General features: G+C 39.2%; 1 protein-coding gene across 3 annotated transcripts in view; it reads right to left on the bottom strand.

The window, feature by feature from the left end:
* Positions 1-890: 890 nt before the first annotated feature.
* PDK3 (pyruvate dehydrogenase kinase 3) overlaps positions 891-23502 on the bottom strand; it is a 53257-nt gene continuing 30645 nt past the window's right edge. For 2 of the 3 annotated variants that reach the window (XM_052674327.1, XM_052674329.1), the window contains exons 4-11: positions 19857-20041; positions 18398-18487; positions 15134-15211; positions 13232-13308; positions 11984-12085; positions 11663-11773; positions 7109-7222; positions 891-6090 (exon numbers count right to left, since the gene is read on the bottom strand). In XM_052674327.1, coding sequence (XP_052530287.1) covers positions 5947-6090; positions 7109-7222; positions 11663-11773; positions 11984-12085; positions 13232-13308; positions 15134-15211; positions 18398-18487; positions 19857-20041 — 901 coding nt within the window. In that variant the 3' untranslated portion in view covers positions 891-5946. The remainder of the gene's footprint in view (positions 6091-7108; positions 7223-11662; positions 11774-11983; positions 12086-13231; positions 13309-15133; positions 15212-18397; positions 18488-19856; positions 20042-23502) is intronic. The other variant, XM_052674328.1, reaches the window with a different exon arrangement.

Here is a 23502-nt window from a genome sequence, read left to right as displayed (position 1 = left end):
TCAGTCTCCTCGAATTACAACTGCTTCTGGATTCCCTTACAGAAATGAGAAATGGGGCTCCACCACAGCCCTACCGTTTGGGGCAGCTTTCAAAACAGCACTTTCTCAGGAAGAGGCCTGATGCTTTTCTTACCTTGATGTTCTAAGAAAGGAGCAATGAATGATTGCTAAGGAGTAGAACAGGAATTACTCCATTTTCTGAGCTCAGACTACAAAACAAGAAGAAATGAAGTTTTACCCCCAAATACTTTAGGGTGCACATTCCTACCTGCAGCCCTTCAGCTTCCCCCATCCTGCATTCCCAAACTATAGAACTTGAGAAGCCTGTCTGTGTAAGAAAAGGAGTAGAATAAAACAAGTATCTGTAAAAATGACTGACAATCATTTCAGAAAAGCTGTTCACCACGACATCTCCCATGCTGTGGTGTGTCTGCATTGCCATTGTTCTGCAGGGAGATGCACAACTTGCAAGGAACATCTTACATTTCAGATACTGCTCTGATGAAGCATCCATTTTATTTTCTACAGCATCGCTGTCTTTGTATGTATTTGATGCTGAGTTCTTGGCACAGCGGCAAAACCAAGACCTGCAGTTGAGCTGCATCAGCACATGATTTTATCCTTTCCAAAACCAAAAAATTGTACCACAACATTCACTGACATGGCAAAGCTTTAGAAAGAAAACCAGAGCTTCCTTTGAAAAGAATCATTCGAAGCCAAAATGGGATTTCACAGGAACAAAAAACACAACATTCCTGACTTACAGACAGATTTGTAGCTCCCAGCTCTGAGTGCCCACCAAAAGGCTGAGGCTCACCCTGTGCTGTCCAGCCATGAGAAGAGCTCCACAGCGTGCAATTCTGAATCAGTCCCTTAAAGATGTCATAGTGTTGTTTTTACATATTTTTATTTGTCAGCAATGGAAAAGAAAAGGAAAATAAGAGTGTACACAAATTATATACATGGGTATCAGACTAGAAACAATTCCAATGCAAATTACAAGACGACTCAAAATCGGATTGAAAACATCAAGTAATCTCATGAAGAAAGACCTTCCCACTTCACTGCAACCTCAGTTGAAACCAATGCTGCTACCTCAAAGGAATGGCAGCATGTAACCCCGTGGGTGCTGGGCATGGTACATGAGCAGGCACCACAGGAATTCTGCCCGTAACAGATGCTGAAAATGAATTCAATTGATTCCCACTGTCAGAATCCCACATCAAACCCCAGTACGGCTGGCACAAACTCAGCACATTGTCAACAGCTCAGCAGAGAAGGGCAAGGCAGCAAGCCTTGGTAAGGTCAGCTCCTGCTGAAGAGCTGGGTTCTGGCAGCAGCACCAGGAAACCTGCCCTGCCACTGCCTGTCAGTGCAGTCTGCAGACACAGCAGGTGAACTTCAAAGGATTGTCAGTCTGGCACCTCTCGGATGTATTCAATTGAAAGGAAGAATCTCAATAATGAACTTAGCGAGAGTTGGACAACGATAGAATTATCACAAATACACCGATCCTACCAAACCAGTCTCCAAACTTAAGAAATGAGTTCTCTATGTCAACTTCTGAGATCTTTTAAGGCAACTTAATACCACAGTTAGAGTATGTGAACTTTCAATTTGCTCATTTGTTTTCAATTGGAGAGATACTTTAGTTCATGAATCTTCATTGCTTCAAATTAACGCCAACAGCTGATCCTGAGAACAGATTCACCAAAGGGGGATTACTCTGATAAGCTGCTGCATGTGCAAGTATTCTGCTGTGAAGTCGCTGCAGTTTATGCCTGTGTTCCTCACCTCTAGCTCAAAGATACACCATTCTGTCACGTGCATCGCATTCTCCCAAGTTCTGCAAAGACACATGTAGGTATATTCATTCATGACGAGTGAGTATGGCAAAAAGAGGAGGTAAGAGCCACTAGGAACCACAGCACCTGTACGGCAACCAAGGGAACATGCAAACTAATTGGACACCTTGCAGTCAGACCTGGATATTGTAAGGAGATAAACACTAACTATAAACATTTCGTTTGTTTTCTACAGAATGGCTTATATCACTTAAGATCACTTAGCATTTAGCAGCATTAAACATGTATGGATCTAGAAACACTTACTAAAGGTGTTTTCTGTATGAATGAGGTCAGGGTTTCACAAAAACAGTCTGGCTTGAGGTGAACAGAGGATTGTACTACACTCCAGGATGGTCAACCTATTTACTTTGTGGACTGAGTGAACAGCTGTTTAAGCAAAGCAAACATTCCACATGTCACCGAGGAGAAAGGAAATGACATTACCCAGTTGCAGCATCAAGTATAGTTTACATAGACAAGAAGTGGCTTGAGTTTTCCAAGAACACCAGAATTAACATATTCTTTATGCACGCCCCAAGGGAGCTGCCCTCAACGCTGCCCAAGAGATGGCACAAAGTGCAGCAGGACAAAGACTTTTGCCATCACAGCTAAGTTCAGAGACACAGACTGCACCTCAGTGTTCTGAAAGAAGCACTCCAGGATCTTTCTTGTCAAATGCCAACTCCTACAGAGATGCCTTGTTAGCCTCAAAACAAAGCGTAGAGAAAACAGGGAGCAGAGATACATATGCAATTTGGAGAGGCTTCAGTATCCATTAACATTCAGCTAGACAGGGCATTATTTCTGTACGTTCAAGACAGATGCACCAGAAAAACAGACATTGGAGGAAAAAGTTCAACTATTCCGTCACAGTACGGCATACAGAAGTTGTTTGTAAATTCCCAGTGAGAATCAAGCAGAACACACCTCTTGCTCAGTTTGTTCTGGTAAGCACTAAACACAAGGAATACACGGTATTTTCACTGAAAACGTGTTTTCCTATTTACTGTGTCCCATAACCCAAGACAAACAAGTTGCAGCAGCATTAACACACATCTGAAATCCATTAAAAAAGACATAGCTTGATACCATCAGAAAGTTAAGTTTGGAATTACCTGCCCCAAAATATTAAAATACATAGATATGATACTAATTAAAGGTAGCAGTAAGTGAAAAAGAGTGTGCAGTTAAGTTAGGCGTAGTTAAAAGCTACCCACCCTCATTTTTGAGGAAAATCCATTGGAAAGCATGTCAAGGCCTGCTGCTGCTGCTTCCTAAGACCATTTTCAGACTAATACTCCTGCATAGAAGAGTGGCAAGAGGACAAGCAAAGACCAATTTACAGCACACCTGAGAGCTGCAGAACTGTAGAACATACAAGCTGCTGAGTCAATGTTGGAGAGGAGTAAAGCTGTTTCTCATCTATATTCAGTGTGATGCCTGAGGGCAGACTTTGGAAAAGGGAAAGAGCACAAGGAACGCATTTTCTGTTTCCCTGCTCTGGGCAGTTTGTACACGCTCAGGGCTCCTAGAAGTAGTTACCACATCAGGAGGACTTGAGCTTTCAAGTACCAGGGCACTTCAGTCCTAAAAGTCAACTAGTTGTTTTTGAGAAGAGAAGGGACTATCAAAATATAATCCTGCACTGTGTTTTTACTGTCATTTAGAGTCACTCCGCAAAATCAAACTTCAACATTTGCATCCTTTCTCTTCTTTCTGTTCCTTCTCCTCTTCGCGTATGAGGGGGGCAAATTTACTACTACAAAATCTGAGTTCCAACAAAAGCTCAGTTTCAGCTTCATATTTCATAGAATGCTTCTGGTCACGTTCTAGGAAAAACTGACCACACGCAACTGGGAAAACGCTAGTTTTGTCACAAACGTCTGCTATTAAGTAAGCCACCTTCTGTGATGAGTGGAAAAACACACACAGCTTGAAACAATTTCAAGAGACAGTACGAAGTTACGGGCAAGGGCAGAAGTTAACCGGCTACACTGCAGTTGGTACAGCTTCCACCTGAAATCTCAGTTGGACTACTACACTGATTTAGCTACAGCCACATGGCTGTATCACTCCAATAGCAATCTGCCTTCCCTGCAGCCGTGCCTACAGTCATAGGAAGTTATTGCTCTGGGGATCACACGAGCTGCACCCTCACTGTGCCTGCAAGGGTTTCCCAAGTGTTGCAGAAGTCTGGCTGGGAACAAACAGCCCCATCGGAGCACTCCATTTCCAAGCTCGGAAGGGCTCTGCTCACAGCCAGCACCAGGCAGCTCCAGCAGCCACTCTGCTGTTTGGGCCTCTGAAGCAGGTTGCAGCACTCAGCAGTCATCAAGATCATGCTAGAGCAACTGGCAATCCAGTGTGACTTAAATGTACAGTGCAGAGATGCTTACAATAACCCAAGCCCTGCAAATTCATGACCATCCCTACACAAATTCTTGAACTGACTGCGACAGCTGGGAGCATGAGTTTGTAAGGCAGGGCCTCTGACTTTTCAGAAATGAGTCTACATGTAACTTATTGCTCAAAGTGCTCTACTAATCTCTGATGAAGAGTGCTATGCAAATGCTAAGTACTATCATTAAGTTAAACTAAGGGTATTCTTTAAAAAAATATCTAGGAATCTCTCAGCATTTCCCTGCTTAGCTAACAGGCCAGTCCTCTACAAAAGGAAACGAATATTGGGAGGACACGGACAGTTCCCCAGAATGCTAGGAAACAAGTTTCAGTTTTCCATGCTAAAAATCTTTAATGTCTTTCAAAAAAAAAAAATCAAAAAAAAAATCAAAAATAAAAAAATCTAGAAGAAACTGAGGGTGCAGAGTTGCTTACAACTCATCTATTTTATTCCTGTGGCTATTTTATCAGCAGAACTTTGGAACCTCACAGATTCTTCTGAAAGGCCACAGTTGCAGAAATGGTATTTGGCAGAGGCCTGGTGAAGAGCAGTTTCCTAATGCTCAGCAATAAACCCTCACGAGAAATTTGAGGAGATGACACTTAGTTTTTTCCTCTTTAATTTTGTTTCCTTTCAGATGGGTACCGATTGTTTTGCCCTTCCCATTTCTGTGATAATTCCAGTTTCATTTATTCAGATCAATGACGCTTTCCAAAAGCTGGTGTACAACATCTTTATATACACTACAAATTCAGATTATCAGACTACTGTCAAACATTGAATATATAAATAACTTTGCAAACTATTTACAGGTTTTAAGCTAATCAGGTTCCAAGCAACCAACACTCTTAAGGCAAATTTATGTGTATGACTGGCTGTCTGGCCTTTCAGGTTTCTCCCCCTTTTCCCAGCTGCCCCAGAGATTACAAGCAACAAATACAAAATTTACCTCCTGCTCTCACACCGACAGGATGTTTTTGTATGGAGAGATGATGATCTTTCATGAACAGCAGGGAAAGTTTAAAAATGCTGTTGTGTTTCTGTGTCAAGAAAATCATTAAAATGTATACCAAAAAGTGGAATTCCCAATGTCTTACACCAACATAATTTCTGTATGCACTGGACAAAAATGGCTTGGGGAATTTGGGAAAAGTATTGGTTTAAAGCTGTACAACCCTTTTCAGAACTACTCATTTCTAAGCTCATCAGATATGAGATCTAGAGAGCTCAAAGGGATTTTCTGTAAGAGGTGACACCGCAAAATAAAATGCAGCAAAAGGTGGATTTTCAAAGCATAAGCTTAACTAGACTAGAATCTCTCACACCACATTGCTGTGCAAGATGCTATTCACCATTTAAAGGGATTCTGCACAATTTGCTAATCCTTAGTGGAATAAAACTTGGCACTTAAAATAGTATCTTTTGTCACAACAGTGTATACTTAAGTGCAGTCCCTTTTGTCAATGCATGACTGAAGCAACCAAGCATATACTGGTGAAATAGGCAGGATTCACATCCCAAACGTGCTTAGTGCCTCCTGTAAGTCCCAATCATCACTTTGTTCTTACTACTTTTAATGCCCTGATTAGGTCTTTGTTTGGAAGTAATTAGCTATTGTGGTTTGGAGGATTTTGGAACAAAGCAGAGACTTGATACTGAATGCAGAGGTCATCTCCAGCAGAGACAAAAGGTGGCAAATTATCGGTTAGCTTTGTATTTAGAAGCATCCCTTGGTTCACTGCTAGGATTGCTCCAGTCATCTGCTTCAGGTGTGGTCTTGTAGTGCCGCCATGCCGACTTATTAAAAACAGGAAGTCTTTCAAATGATTCACTTGAAAGGGCCTAGGGAAAAACAAAAGCAATGGTAAGATATCAGCTGGAGACCCCTAAAGCCAGACGGTACCCTGGGGGTTGTTCTAGTACAGAAGCTGTAACTGTGCAAGTGTCTCAATTATCGGAGCATTACACGTCACAACACTGTTCTGAAAATGCTTTGGCTTTGATCAATCATTCTTATAGTATCATATGACAGTAAAAGTTAAAAGAAAATAAAATTTTAAAATATTTCCCTTCTTTTCAGGGAGGGGTGTTTAAAAAGACAGCAAGAGAAAAAGCTTTTAGTCAGATGCATTTTTAGGCTTATGTACGAGTGCTACTTAAACAATAAACTCAGACTCTGTCAGCACAATTCTAGAAACAGTTAGGCCCATCCACATGCATTTTTTTCCTCTGAGAAACACCATACTCTTTTCCTCTATTGATACTTGCACAAAGTTAAGATCATTAGAAACTGAAATTAAAGCACAATTCCAAAACCTGCTCACTAAATACAGCAAGACACAGTAGCAACTTAGAGTCAACGCCTGGTGCACGAGCTGATAAAATTCAAGCAGTCTGTTTTAACTGTGAGCCCCCACACAGGCTGCTACCTCCTGAAAAGTGCCAACAGGATCAATACAGTCTATTGGACAAAGATCAAGGATAGGAGAAAAAACGACAAGTCAGTCTTGTTTCAGTTTTGCTGCAATCAAAAGTTTTAGAATCAATGCAGTATTATCCAAAAATTCTTTTGAAAAATTCAGCTCTTAGGATACATTAATGAAATGCAAAAATCCAACACAAGTGACCGAAGAAAAGAATTCAAGGCAAGCTGATGAGTATGAGAGTCAAGATTATCTGTTTAAGTTATTTTTACAACTCTGTTCATCGAGGTGAAACATGATAAAAATAGCAATTACAAATTTGAAAACAAATGAAGGAGTGAAAAGAGATAAAGTTCATTTGTACCAAATGGCACCTGCCTGCTATAACCTACAGAGTTGCACTGCATTGCTAGTTTATGAAAGGGTCAAATTCATACCTTCAAATAAATTACAGCATCTGATCCAACACCTTCCATTGAGTAGAGTTTTAGGTCACCCTGGAAGTACCTAGCATACAGACGAGAAATTGGCAAGCCATAGCCAAATCCAGCCTAGAAAAAACAAGAAAAAGAAGGAACAAGAAGTTTTTTTTTTAAAAAAAGAAGTGCTAAATATCCCAGTGGTTTATAAAACAGAAGATACCTAAAGATCAGGTTTGCGTCTGATTACTCTTCAAGCTTTTCTATATTCCTCAATCTGCACTATCAGTACAGATTCAACACTTGGAGCATTCTTTTTGTTCTAGGCAGTTTTGTTTTTTGTTTTTGTTTTCTTGTGTGTCAGCAAGAAGTCTTTGTTAGGACTACCTTGTCCACTTTCAAGGCCAGGTTGAATGGGACGCCTGGCAGCCTGATCTGATGGGTGGCAGCCCTACATGCAGCAGTAGGGTTGGAACTGGGTGGGCTTTGAGGTCCCTTCCAACCCTTGCCATTCTGTGATTTTATATTTTCCTCAAGGAGGTAGGTAGGTGTCATACAATACATACTACCTCCAATCATTAAAGCAAACTGGTAACTGTCTGCAGCTTCCTGACTGTGATTACCATTCTGGCTTCGATAATACCACATTTTTAACAGATGCCACACTGCAGCAGAGATTAGAAGACTACTGCAGAGAAACTAACTTCATTAACAACATACAAAGCAACGGAAGACAAATAGTTCTTGGTATTGTTTACTCCTCCAGCAAGAAGTCAGGATTACACAACACTGAAGATCTACTGAAAATGTGTAGACGTGCAGATTTGTCAAAGCACAACAGATGCAACTAATCACAAATCTAAGATTTGTACCTGTCATATTCATAATCACAGCCATAAATAAGTCAGCAACTCACATCTATTCCAACCCACTCATCTCAGAAGTTGACACAAAAATAAAGATGCTCACTGCTGACAGGGAATAAGATTTTGGCCTACGCATCACCTCTTTCAGATGACTGGGGCCATCCTGATAAACACTGCGTTTGATTATTTACTTGAACCTCCCTGGATTTTTCAGGGCTATCCAGTGCAATAAAGGAAAGATTCCAGACATACAAGAATTTGAAAGTAAGGATATGTAAGGCAATGCAGTAACAGAACTTTTCCATGAAGGTGGGTTACAAGAAGAATCTGATAGGAAACTCAATCCACTACACTATTTATACACAAGCAACCTGAAAAATACTGGCAGAAGGGAGAGTAAGAGTAAATAAATTTTGTTGAGCCTATGCAATACTAGGCATTTAATTACTGATTATCATGCCCTGAATCTTGAAAACAAAGCCCCAGAATTACAAAAATAATAAAAAAAGAAGGCTAAGAAGCATGAACTCTGAGTGCTATATGTGGTCTCACTTTATAATAAATCCCTTGGGGCAGAGGGGTGAGTATCATAGAGCTTTTTATTGCAGTATCTGCCAGAAATTCTCTTGTTCTCATCATCTCTAGAGCAACTTTTGTCCTCTTAGCATTTTTACAGAAGTGTAAATTTAGTGATCTTGTGTGGTTTACAGGTACTTACGCTGGTGATTAACAGTGCATCTGTGCCATTTCTGTTTCTTGTTTTGCTAGCATAAAGATGCCTTTTTCTACTCATAGTGCTTGTTAATAGTCATTAGTGTTCATTTCCACAATTAGAACAGCTGCTTATATGCACTTTTCCAAACAACAGTTCAAACACTTTGAAACAATCCTCACAGACTCCCATTACAGACACTGGCATCACTTTCTCGCAACCCATTTCAAGATGCATCTCTTTGCTGATCTATAAAAGCAGGAAGTTCCAAAAAAGGTACAGAAGCTTGCCTGCATCTTTTCCAGAGACAGAACAGCATGTGAGTGAAATTAAGAAACAGCTGAACTGCAGCTTGTAGGCAGTACACAGCCCCAGCTAGGGACAAGGGCAGCACTCAGCAGTTCTGAAAACATACTGCACTTTCTCCTTTGCAAAACTGTACCTCCTTAAAACCCATGTCCAACTTCTGTTTGTCTCCTGCTCCTTTCGGGAAGGTCTTTGTTCACTGCATACCAGTCTGCCTAACTGTGTCATGCTTCCCTCTTCCAAAAAAATCTTCTGTTGTTTTTTTCTATATTCTGTCTCCAGGTTATTTACCAAAACTGTTGATTTATAAGAAATATGAAGACTATAGATTCAAAATGAGTACCCTGAAGTATAGCTTTGCTATATTTTCTAAAAAGATGGTTATAAAGAACTGATTGCTACGTTGGTCTGTGACCTAGAGGAAAGAGCACAGTCAGTAATGGTCCATCTGCCTTGAGAAGGGGAAACTTTGTAGGACTAGTTTTACATGAAATACTCTAGTATGTGCAATACAAATGGGAAAATATTTAATTGTGTTACTAGTGTCAGCACGTTTAATTAATCCTGATTTTCTCCCACTGCAACCAAATGCTAAAGGGAGGATCACTGGACTCCCCTCTTTTAATCAATTTTTTAAAAATTGACTTTTTAAACATTACTGTGTGTTTCTAATGTTTTCATTATGCCTACAACAGCACAAACGAGTACAAAACCTGCTAGAATCAGAATGCTGCCATGGTAACAAGGTCTCTCAGCAGATTTTAAAAAAACATTTTCAATAACAGAATTTTCATCAATCAACAAAACAATCCCTCCTTTCTTCCACTCCCCAAGTCCATGCACATTTCATAAACTAGACAGGAGAGCACATAGCAAGAAGCAGGTTACAATAGAAAAATACACCTATTTACACTGTACTGCAATTTAGTTAATGAACATCACCTAAGCCAAGAATGACAAGCGAGCACAGTGCATGGTAATTCTTCACTGGCTTTGGTCTTGCACACTAAGTGACAAAGAAACCTTCCTTCTGCACACACTTTGAAGATGACTCATTTATGTGAAACCTTTCTGCTGAAAGATTTTTATTTCTTTACTGACATACCAAGTACGGAATAATTGCTTTTATAATTGAACCTGGACCATAATATGTACTACATATCAAGGTGCACTGTGAAAGCCCTTTTTCCTCTGTAACAATGTAATACAGTGAATACAGTGTAAATCTCAAGCTGAACATTTCACAATCAGAGTCACAAAGGAGGAAACATTTTAATGGTGAATACAACTGGCAATCAAGGTTCAAGTTTACAGGACGAATAAGTTTCAGGAAATCTTTGTGAGCTCTGATAGTAAATTGCTGATCAAAACTGAGACAGAACAAAGACAGATTATAAATGAACAGAGCTTCCACCGTTCCTGATTTCATGAAGAAAGTTCATATCTGAATTGAAGTCTCTCCCCTAGCGCTCGTCTCATTTCAGTTAGGAACTCACTTTTTTTTTTTTATATGAAAAAGGCACAGCACCCTTTGAAACGTATTACTAAGAGGTGCTGTAAAGTTAGCAATATTGAAGGATTAATGTCAAGCCAATGTAAATACAGAACTGGGCTTCAGACCTACTCATGGTGGCATCAAGCACTTTGAGAACAAACCAGTAGGTTTACATGGCACAGTGCTATGACCTGTGGTCTAAGATAGTTCCACAAAGACTGCTCATCATCTAGAAGGAAATATATCATCTTTGAACCACTCTGATTTGGTTTCTACCTTCTACTCACTGCTAATTATTTTCTGTCAGAATAATACATGTATTCTGATATATACATTTGTGTGTGTATTCGTATGTAAGTATATTTGTATGTATATATATGTGCATGCATGTGTATATATATGTATACACACACATACAGATAAGTAATTTGCTGCCTGAAGCCACTTCAACTGCAGAAGCACCATTAAAATAAAAAAAACAAAAGCTGCCACTTAAGAACATGCTACATGAGAGCATTTTTAAAGAGAAAAAGGAAATCTCCCAAATAATAAACTTTTCCTTGACACTTAAGACAGAGGACTGCAACAGAAGCAAAACAGAACAAAACACAAGAATAGAGACAAGAATGCAATCAATATTAACCCACATACTGAAGTCTGACTGACAGATCTCAAGAGACCGTATCACCTCTCCAGCTGAACACTGGAAACCATCATACCACATGTGAGTCATGGGCTTTTTGTTAAATGCATTTTCACAGTCCAGAACTTAAACAGAAGTAATTTTCCAAGTTCCATATAGCTTGTGCATTACCAGGAGGTATTTCTCAAGTGGTAGAACACACAACGTGGCTCACCTCTTCAGTACATGAAATAAACTCAGATAAACAGTAATTTATATATCTAGGAGGGGCTTTTTAGATTATTTACCTTTTTGGTAACACGGCAGTAAAAATCCTGCCCACCTACCTGTGATAATGCCATGCTCATGAAGGTATGCTTGTTTCCAAGAGTATAACGTCAAGACAAAGAAAAGCAACTTCCTGTTCCAAAAACTAAGTGGTGATAACAGACCCCATTTTATCCTGATGTGTTTTACCTGCACAGAATTGCTAACAATAAGCAATTACTTCAATGGAAAATCTGAACCAGTAGACTGCAATGAAAGGAATGCACAAAAAGACATTGCTTACCAAAGGAACTGCTCTTGTGGGCTCCAAACTAGGCCTGGGTGCTGTTGAGTACATGTAGTTAAACAATCTGTCTATTTTTCTTAAAGGTACACCTCCACCTTGATCACTTATCTAAGGAATGAAAAGTTAGTTTTCAGCATTATGTTCTGAAGAGACTTGTAGAACACGTGAAAGCGTGACATAAATGACTTCAAAAATACTCATGAAGATGAAGCATCAGAGGTCATACAGTACTTAATTTGCTTTTTCAAATTACAAGTCAAATGATTCTAAATACAGCAGGTTGGTAAGCTGCAGTTGAACTTATTTTTTGGCACTTACCTTAATAGATAGATCTTCTTTCCCCAAAGTGACTAAGGTTTTGATGGATGGATAGCCTTCTCTCTTACCTTCGTGCAACTCCACTGTAGCTCTCATTGAATTCTGAAGTTAAAAGAAAAAAAGTGTCTCTGATTATAAATTTACCAAATACATTTTGTGTGTCAGCCTAGAACCTGGATATATTTTGTTGAATATCTTGTCCCGTGCAAAGAGAAGAAAGGTCATATCAAAAGAAATTCAAGGAGCGCTTCCAGGTCGATCAGATGTTAAGTTAGATTTCTACACCAGAACTCGACCCTATGACAGAAACTCAGAGAACCTAAAGCAAGAAAAATACTTCTGTGCAAAATCAAGGGACCACCTAAGAGACAACACCATTCTTCCAGTCTGTCTTGCAGAACACCCCTACTGATGGTAGACAGCAAAAGCTGTCGTTTTTCCCAACCTAATGGTTATGGCACAGTCCATCGTTCCGACTTTATTGTACCTATTAAGAGAATTTCCACTGCCAGTCCATCACAGATTAACATTACTTACAGCTGGAATTTATTAGTTTCCTGCTGTTTCACAACTGGTACCAAAGCATACATACGAGCACTGTACAAATCCTCATCTGGTCTTCTCTCAAAGTAACATTACAAGTGACAAAGTGAGGAAAGATTTTAAACAAACACACTTGTCTAGTGCCAGAAATCAAAGCCAAAATATGATCATTCAGGAAAAATTTCTCTGACCAAGTGCATTGTTTCACTCCTTGACTTCTCAAGTACAAGTGCACCACCCAGAGACCACCTGTCTTACTCCAGCACATACAGCAGTTCTGTTCCATTTTCATGGTTGTTCGAATGATCCAGAAGACACAAAAACAGGACAAAGCATGTCATTCACACTACTCACAGACACATGGGCTGCTCTTAAAACAGGCAGAAGACACTGATATTTGCAATAAAAAAGCAAGCTTGTAGAAATGGTAAGATCATGTACCATTATTGCAAAGATTATCATGAGTCAAATTCATCAGTATCAAAAGGCCAAATAGAGAGGTGGGAAAACAGATTTTTTTTTTAATTACACAAGAGCATAAGAGGTTTGTGAGCTTAACTTTCACCAGAATTTCAAACTCTTCGCTGGGATAAATATAAGGTAGGAAAACAGAAATAAAACTCTAGAGATGCAACTGAAAAACCCTCAATTTCAATAGTAATGGGAGTTCACAACCCCTTCCAAATATTAATAAGCACAACCTACCTTGAATAATTCAAATAACATATGAAACAAGTGAGAAGGTACATAGACTACTTGAATAGGCTTGTTTGGAGCTTTAGCTAAAACAAAAAAAAAGAAAAAGGTTATTTTTTCCCCAAACACTATCCTGCAGCATTTCTGTTTATAGGACTATCATGAAATTATAGGCAAAGTCATCTAAGCATGTTTTAATTTTCTAAGTGCAGAATACAATCCAGGAAAAATCTTGCATAAAAACATATTTCAGTTGCTGTTTTCATCTTAACTGATACATGGTAATGATTTTTTAAAGATACCAACATCAGCAAACTTTTAGAACATTCATGAAACTTAATGAATTGGTGGTTGATTTAGTACCAAAATATGTTATGAACAACAGCTTTCCCACTTAGATGGGGTTCACTTTTCTTAATACATACTATATTTAAGCATACTTGATGCATGAAGATTCTTAAACTAAGAAAAAAACCACTGCTTAATATTCTAAAAAGAAATATTTCCCTTAAAAGCATAGAAAACATAAGGTGTTCATAAATTTTCAAAATATATTTCAAGCTATCAAAATTCTCTTGTTCCAAATCCTAACTTGCTCTATCCACTGCTGTCCCTATTATTAGTATTGCAGTAGAGGTGCATGGCATGGCACAGCTCTGTACACCAGAGCACTAAGTGACTGCATTTAATACACTCCAGCACAGTTTAGTGCTCAAGATGCAGTCATTCCTGAAAATTCAAATATCTACTGGTGTTGAAGTTACACAGTCATAGCTTGTCAGACTCAGCAGCAGTCCATATGGAAGAAAGGTCACTTAAATTCCTGTCTCCTAAGCACAGGAAGACACAAATACACATCCAAGAAATGGCTAGAGTCAGTTTCACCCTTTATGGCACTGAGGGCTGATAATTTAAAGATCTACTTCTAAAGACAGAGAATGTATACAAAGTCTAATAATTATCAATACAAACGACGAACAAAGCAATCAGTCAACACACTGATGAAGATCGTCTCATCAGTTTCCTAGCATATCAGCTTGCAGTGATAGCAGAGGTTGCCACAGCTGAGGTGCAAGACCCTGCATTTGGATTTGTAGAATCTCAAAAGATTCCCTTGGGCCCCACTGCTCCAGCCTGCCTAGGTGTCTCAGGATGGCATCCTGTCCCTTGGGCACATCAACCACACGCCACAGGTTGGTGCTATCTGCAAATGTCCTGTGAGTGCACACGATCCCACTGTTGATGCCACTGATGAAGGTGTTACAGAGCACTGGTCCCAGTACTGACCCCTGAGGAGCAACACTCATCACCGATCTCCATCTGGACATTGAGCCATTGACCACCACTCCCTGGGTACAATCTCACAACCAGTTCCATATCTTTCCAATTTGGAGAGGATATTATAGCAGACTGTGGCAAAGACCTTACTGAAGTCTGGACAAATGACATCAGTGGCTCTTCCCTTGCCCACTGACACACCATCACAAGAAAGTGACAAAGTTGGTCAGGCAGGACCTGCTGTTGGTGAAACCGTGCTGGTTATCCCCTATTGCTTCCCTTTCTTCCACGTCCCTTAACATAGCTTCCAGGAGGATCTGCTCTGTGATATTCCCAGAACTGAGGCAAGGCTAACTGGTCAGTAGTTCCCTGGATCATCCTTTCTACCCTTCTTAAAAACGGGTAGAATTTTGCCTTTTTTCAAGTTACACAGGACTTCACCTGATGGCCATGACTTTTCACATATCATACAGAATGGCTAGACAACTACGTCAGCCAATTCCCTCCAGATTCTGAGATGCAATACAAGCTGCAGAGTTCAAATTACGACTTAAAATTAATTAGCAAAACCAAAGCCACAGAAACGCCTTTTTCTTAAATACATTACTTAAATTAAATGAAGTTCTCAATTACCATTGAATTCTTCAACTTCCAGATCAGGTGCCACCAGATAGTACTGTTCACATAACATCTTAGCTGTTTCATAAGCATCTACAAAAAGAGAACACCAATTTTTGAAAAGTCAGTTAAAGAAGACTAGCAAAGCTCAGTCAGTATCTGAAAGACTACAAGCAGAACATTCACTTTAACTGGTTTGCAAGCATGATGCTAGCATCCATTCTAATCTCTTTGTCTATAGGTTCATTGTCTATTTGTCAAGAAAGTACTTAAAATTGGAAAAACAAGCTATTTTTCATTTCTCTCTTTGCTCATTTACCATGTCCCAATCACAACTTAGTACTTGTTCTTTCCAACAGATAAAAAAAGAATGAGACTGCCACCACAAATCCAGGTTTTTATTAATATGATAAGGTTTAAAACGTTTAAATTCCCAAAGTCTTCTCAGAGATAAACTGAAGTCTAAGATTCCTCATTCTCTCCTACTGAACCCAAACAAAAGGAGCTTTCACAGTATCCAAATTAGTCTTTATGTATTGACAAAATACAGCAAGAAAGTTGAGGTTGGTTTGTTTGTTTTAAAGATTTTTAGTGATTCTAAATATTCACCAATATCTCCTTTGCAAAAGCACTTCAGCAACAAGCATCAAACATTAGCCTAAAAAGAAATTACAAACCCAAATGTTTGCAATTACACTGCTTAAGTTACCTTAAAGAAAATGGTTTCAGGTAATGATTTTTTCCTCATTATTAGAGTTGGCTACGAGCAAGGACATGAACAGATGGGGCAGTTCTGTGGACAAAGAGTATTTTGCTAAGATACTGTAGCGGCTGCATTTGACCCAGTCCTAGGGTCTTCTACCTTCTTCCTGTCCAAAGTGGCACTACAAAACAAAATAGTCACTGCCAAGACAAGCATAACAAATAAAACCACAGAACTAATCAAAGTTGGGGACGTTCTTGATCAAATCCAAGAATGTTTCAAAATCACTCTCCAACAGGAGTCTTTTGTGCCTAGACAGTCAGTTCCAAAGACCTTCTCTAGAAAGGTCCTGTGCTAAGCACAACAAAATGCACCCTAGTAAAAAGATCAAAATTCCATTTAATATCCAAACTATTGGATGTAATAATACTGGATATATATCTGATGGCCTTGTGAATAATCCTGTACTTTAACTAAAAAAAACACATATGGAGCATAGTTAGCACCTTGACTCAGACAGCCATCAAAGGTTAAAGGTAACTGTGAGCTATATTGACCAAGGGGCTCTACATGGAGAATGGACTATATCAGCACATTTCAAAGAATTTCCACATCTACGTGGAAGTGAAAATCAGACGTGGATCAAGAAAGCAGGAGTTGGATTCCTTTATTGTGGAGAAAGAATACTACTAATAAGGTGATAATAAACCTGAAGACATCAATATATGAATGTTCTGCAGATACATCCACTATGTAAAACTCAAGAAAATGAAGGGACTGAAAAATTCCATTAAGCCTCCCTAAATAGAATGTAAGACTCATCCATTTTCAAGAAGTAGCCACCCTGAAGTGCTTGAGATGAAAAGACAGGCACTATCACTTCATGATCCAGTTATGCATCCAGAAAAATGCCCGGGTGCAGACACTCTTCTTCTAAAAGCCACCTTCATCTTTGGCAGAGGCCTAAGACCTGTTCAAAACATTCCTCATGTTATGGCTTGAGGTACAAAAGGAGTGAAGGATCTATTGGTACATATAAAGTAATAGCCTGAAGAACAAGTCCAGAGTTGCTCTCAGCTCAAATAAATATAAAGTATTTCTGTAGGACAGTCAGTGAGATAGTGACCCACCTCAGACATTTAAAGATGCTACACTCAGTAGAGCTGCTTGAAGTGAGAAGTGGGCATGTAAATAATTTCTTTTAGGTTTGAAGGGCATACAGAGCCTGTAGCTGACACATCCTGTGCCTAAGTCACATCTTACCTCTGGCAGATTGCTCCACATAACACCTATGCACTAGGTCATTTTAGAGCTAGCATAGTATATAAAATGTATGCTAAGCCCTCTGACCACCCTGAAGATGAAACAGCCTTAATTACTCTGACTTTAGACAGGCTCTTCTTCTAATGACATTTTGTTTCTTTGAAAGACAACAGAGGATACTGTTTTTGATGCCCTGATCTTGTTAAAGGATGTTTTCATATATAGTTTATCTACTGCAGCTACTAGCTTGAAAACTGGACTGAACATCTGTTGATACCATGCACTCCTCTGTCCACAACAGATTACAACTATGAGTTTCATGATAAAATAGATTCAAACACAACCATTAGAAGGAGCATTGAAATAAACAAGCCTGTACCATACAGTGTCAAGGTCAAAGTGGAATAAGATCAAACAAATGAAAATAGAGCTGCTGGAAAACAGCCACCTTAGAAGCCAAAGAGCTAGAAGATGAGAAGCCCTGCTAACACTAAAAATCATCTGTTACAAAGCAAGCTATCATGCAGGCCAAATTCTAACAAAGATCTCTCTCTTAGCTGAAAGCTGACAAAAAGAAAAAGGAAGAAACATTCTTCTCTAGTAACTGCATAAACAGCAGTGAAGGACAGAGGGTGGAATTCACTCCTAGATCAAAAACTGTATTTGTAAATAGATACATCCAGAGCATGACTCTTCAATAAGCTGGTTCTTCACAGGAGACAGCATTGCCCCACGCATGTTTACGACTGCTCTGAAAGCATATGAACATTCATAACATGAACACATCTGTAGTACAAGAGAGAACGGGATGCGATGTGGTAAAATGCATGTGATTAATGGCTGGAACAACCACACATCTCAGAACACTGCACTTGAAGGCCAATAAATCAATCAGAAATTGCACTTATTCTCACATTTCTTCACTACCAGCATTAAATAATAGTGCCTTAGAACACATTTCTGAGTATTTCAGGGGAAAAAGGATATGTAATTTTAACACAACATTTAAGTACTTAGTCTGATATTAAAAAGGACATACTGAACTTAAAAAAAATCACGTCTCCCTAGTTCTGCTAATGTATCAGAAAGGTAACAAAAGTCTCACTGTTCTTAATTACGGAGACTTCAGAAATTCTCATTTAGCTCATGGCTTCATCGTAAGCAACTGCAACTTTTATTTCTTGTTGTTTTTGTTTTCAATTTATTACATCAATGTACATCACCTTCAGTCTTCTGTATCAGAATAGTACATTTATTCATATTCTAAATTGTGGACTTTTCAATCAAAAAAATTGTCAAGTTAGTTTCCTTACCTTTAACCACCTCTGCCACATTACAATTAGGATCAATACTTCCAATATGTTTGGGATGAGCAGGGTTAATGTCTCCTCCAAAAAGAAGCGCTGTAAGGAAAAACAAATGGTGATAACTTGCCTTTACACTTGAGACAGCATAGCATGTCAAACTCCAATGACACCTCAAAACTTACTGGATAGCACAACGTTCTGTGTAAAGACACTGCAGCAAAATGGCAGAAACCCTGCTGCTGAAGACAACTCTCAGCAGCACTCCCACTTGCATGTAAGGTCTGGCACTCACCAAATCCTTTGCTGAGAGCTGAACTCTCAAAGGGGCAGAAAGATCTTAAGCTTTTTTGCAGCAGTGACTTTCTGCTGCTATGGCAAATTAAGCAGTTCTGATAAAGAACTAGAGGCAGTATGAGCTAAGCAAGTGATATGAAAGCTTTTCCTCTTCCAGAAATGGTGAGGTAATATACTGGCACAATGCTCCTTGTAGAACCACGCCATAATAAACAGTGTCAATAATGAAACACAACATAAATGCAGTTATCTAACAGTATGCTTGACGCATGAAAGTTACTTGTACACACACAGCATGGCATGTGCTAATCACATGGAAGGTAACTGGAAAGACACACAAGATGTATGAAACCTCACAACGCACTACTCTGCATTTGCTCCCCATCATCTGTGGCGCACTCACACATTAACAGGCCACAAAAGCTGAACAGTGGGCAGACAGAGAAGCTCTTAGAGCTAAAAGGTACAAGATACACTCATATCACATGCTTGGCCTTAGCTTTACACACCATCACTCTCTGCATACTTGCATACAATGGTTAATAGGAGCTGTGCAAGTAACTCTTTTCACTGTGTAATGCAAGTATAAAAGTTTATAAGTAACAACACAAAGGAATGAAACCTTGTTGCAAAAGATGACTAATTCTAATATTTATACTTAAATAGGAGTAGGAAGAAGAAGGAGACAAGGGTGTCATAATTTAAACCTTGAGTCAGAAATACTCAATTAGTATTAGTTAAAAGGCAAGAAAGTCTATGTAACTTGATGAAAAACTAAAAAAGATGCACACAGAACACAACCTACTCAAAACCTGCATCCTCCTAGTTGATTATAAACACCAACTCTACAAATGATATTGACAGACTTCTGAGCAGAAAGATCTAAAATTATAATGCATCACTATGCAAGCTGTCTGTGCCAGCAAGATTGAAAACTGACAGCCACAATGATAACACCCCCCAGTACTGGAAGAAAACATACTGGTGCTTTGGATTCACTCCTGATAGCTGTGAGGTACCAAGTTAATCAGTTGTCAGTACAACTTTACCATCATTAGCACAGAATATTAAGAATTAGTCACGAGTTTGAAAAATACTCAAACAAAAGATATGGTTTCAGGATTACAAGCAATAACTAAAGCTCTTAAAGATGAAATAAGCAATTACTTACTGTGTTGGTTAATAAGCATACGGAAAGAGATGCGGTTGGTGTAGAATCTATCTAGAAAATACTGGATGTTACTGCTAACAAATGGGTCAAAGCCATATTTTTCCTTGTATTCAATCACCCCTTGCGCCATGGTTGGAACCACATCATTGTGTCTGTTCCTGACTTTAATTAAAACGTCTAAAAAGCTAGAAGAAAGAAAATTAGAAACAGATTGTTAAAGATATAATTAAACTCTGCCTCTCATTTCTGCTTTCAACTCTCCACAGCACAAACATTTTATCTATTTACTTTCCCACCCAGTAAACAAAACACAGTTGTACCCAAACAAGCCTATTTAAAGGGAAGTCTTACATCATGATGTACCTCACAAGATCTGTGAAATATTTATTGCCTCGATTTGAGTCGTTTCTCCCCAAAACATTTCTTTAAAATAAATATCTTCACCGTAAACAGAAGATTTCCTTATGACCACAGCCACATGCATCGTAGTAACTCATTATCTGTAACAGTAGCTGATAGATTGGAGAGGTGATTCGGACAAAACAACTGCTCTTCACAGTTTCCTGACAAGTTTTACACTTTGTGCATTCTTCCCAACACTCCACCCCATGCAATGTAATTTCTGAACGCATTTCTTTACCTGGCATCTATTCTGAAGTCTGAATGCTGGGATAAGTGTGATCTGTGTGACTTCAGTTTCGTTTTACACCACTGGATGGCAGAACACATACAACAGTGCTCAGAGCGACTCTTCTCCCTCTGACAGTTTGGAGGAAGTTTGAGAATATCTCTTGCATTGTTTTTAACCAGCATTTCTCTTGGAGAATTTTTGTTGTTCCTACCAAGGCAGCTCAACACCTACCACTTTCAAAGCACTCATCCTTTTTATTCCACACACAAACTCATGCATGCTTTATGTATTAAGCCTAGACACAGAAAATCAGAGCTACTCAGTCAGTGTTGCATTCTATAATGCTAAATATTGGCACCATAATGATCACATAATTTTTTTTTTTTTTTTTTTTAAAAAAAACACCCTCAAATGCAGTTTTTAAAAGAGAAAATTTGTTGTGCTATGTCTACATGTGCACATGTAACTTTTTTTTTTTAATTATAGAGCACTCAGTAGATTTATACCAAACATGGAGTAGAAGTGTATTAATTATTTGTATCAAAAATAGAATATGCACCAACTAAGGAAGGAAGAGTAAGGTCACCAAAAGTGTTTTTTTTTTTTTTTAAAAAAGTATCAGCTAGTCACCTTGCAAAATGCAGACATAAAGCAGATGCTTCCTTCCTCCTCATAACCACACAGCTGAACCAATCATTTGACAGCAAACCATACTACTCTTACCTAGTGAGTGACCTGCTTTTAAAATGATTTTTCCCACTGTACACTGCCAGCTCCAAAGAAACGGAAAATTAATATTTAATAACTTTTTCATCATTCTTGGTCTAATCATCACATTTTGCCCATATATTAACAAAGAATTCGGTAGTCTTTATACACTGTTTTGCTGCATATAAAAGAAGTAGTCCCAGTTTAAAGACTTCCACGTGGCTGCTCCCTATTACTTGCCAATCTTTCTTGAAATGTACTGTTCAATATCCTTATTGGGATCTGGATGAGGGGACTGAATGCTCCCTCAGGGAGTTTGCAGACGACACCAAGCTCAAAGGAACTGCTGGTCTGCCTGGGGGTAGCAAGGCCCTACAGAGGGATTTGGACAGGCTGGAGAGCTGGGCTGAGGCCAGTGGGATGAAATTCAACAGGGCCAAGTGCTGGGTCCTGCACGTCGGTCACAACAACCCCAGGCAATGCCTGGAAGAAATGGATCTGGGGGTGTTCATTGACGCTTAGGCTGGTCGTGAGCCAGCAGTGTGCTCAAGTAGCCAACAAGGCCAATGGCATCCTGGCTTTTATCAGAAATACTGATGCCAGCAGGAGCAGGGAAGTGATCATCTCATTGTACTCAGCTATGGTGAGGCCGTACCTTGAGTGTTGCGTTCTGTTCTGGGCCCCTCACTACAAGAAAAACATGGAGGACCCGAAGTATGTTCAGAGAAGGGCAATGAATCTGTGAAGGATCTGAAGAACAAGTCTTATGGGGAGCAGCTGAAGGAGCTGGGATTGTTCAGTCTGGAGAAGAGGAGGCTTATCCCCTTTTAAAGGGGAGACTTTATCACTCTCTATAACCGCCTGAAAAGAGATTGCGGTGAAGTGGGGGTTAGCCTTTTCTCTTGCATAACTAGCATTAGGACAAGAGAGCGTGGCCTTAACTTGTGTCACAGGAGGTTCAGGCTGGGCATTAGGAAATACTTCTCTGAAAGAGGGTCAGACACTGGAATGGGCTGCCCAGGGAGATGGTAGAACAACCATCCCTGGCTTTAATGTTGTACTGGGTGAGATGGTTTAGTGGAAAATATTGCTGACAGGTGGACAGTTGGACTGGATGATGTTGGAGGTCTTTTCCTACCTTGGTGGTTCTATGATTCTATGAAATATCTTAAAATAAGTTTGAAAACCCTTTATTAACTCCTAATCCTGTGTGATTTGTAACCACTGAGCTTTCTAGACAAGACTAGTGCCTAGCTGTTGTCATCATGCTTCCTCTCTGTTTCAGAGCAACAAGACTGGCAAAAAACCACAACGTGAAAAATAGTTACAATCATATATAAAAGACAAGTGACAGCACCCTCTCCCAAGTGCTAGTGCAAACAGCTTTGCTTTTTATTTTTAAGTAGTTCCACTACCCACAGTACGATGCTTACATGTTCCACGAGGGGAAGTCAGTCACTGGCATCCTGCTATTGAAGGGTTCAAATGCACAATGTGTGTGTGAAGGGCAAAGAAAGGGGTAGGATGTTTACATAGCTTATAGTGTGTGAATGCATACAGTAAAGGAATCTTTCACTACTGCAATGACTGATAGGCTCCTATTCTATCTTCAAAGATCCATTCAAGTCCATTCAAGCCTTTCCATTAAAAAGATGCTTTAAGGGACTAAGCATATCAAACTACGCACGCATATTTCAAAGCAGCAGGGCACACATTTCCTTAATCTTATCACTCTCTCCTTACCCACTTATTGTCCTGCAAACAACTGGAAGGCATTTGAAGCTTTCACTGTACCCACAAATCATAGAAGATTATATAACGAAATTTTTAAGCTGCTCACAGGGATTGCTTGAGAAAAATAACAGAATAGCTCTGAAACTTTTATTTAGCAATAAATCTTTGGAAAAATTCAGTGCGCTGCATTTATACAACTACAATGAATAAACAATACAGTTGGTTTGACAGATGAGAAATTACTAATATGAAGATACTATAGTCAAATAGCATCACTGGCTTCTACATTAACAAAAGAATGTTTGTTACCATAGCTATTAAATAAATTAAGCCGGCTATTAAATAAAACTGCAACTATAGTTTTATCTATAAACTTCTGCCAAGATAATTCGTGAATGTCACCACGCAAGTTATTTAACTCCCAAGTGACTGTTATATCATTCTGCCTTAATCTATTGTTACAGTGAAAGAAAAATTTAAAAAAATCACTAAAGGACAAAAGGAAATTTCTGCTGTGCCCATTTAACAGATGCTGTTATCTGAAAAACTGCAGAAAAAAAAGCCATGAGTGGA

The sequence above is a fragment of the Tympanuchus pallidicinctus genome, unplaced genomic scaffold (genome assembly GCF_026119805.1).
Source record: "Tympanuchus pallidicinctus isolate F22 unplaced genomic scaffold, pur_lepc_1.0 scaffold14, whole genome shotgun sequence".
Classification (NCBI taxonomy): domain Eukaryota; kingdom Metazoa; phylum Chordata; class Aves; order Galliformes; family Phasianidae; genus Tympanuchus; species Tympanuchus pallidicinctus.
This window is presented reverse-complemented; position numbering and strand designations above follow the sequence as displayed.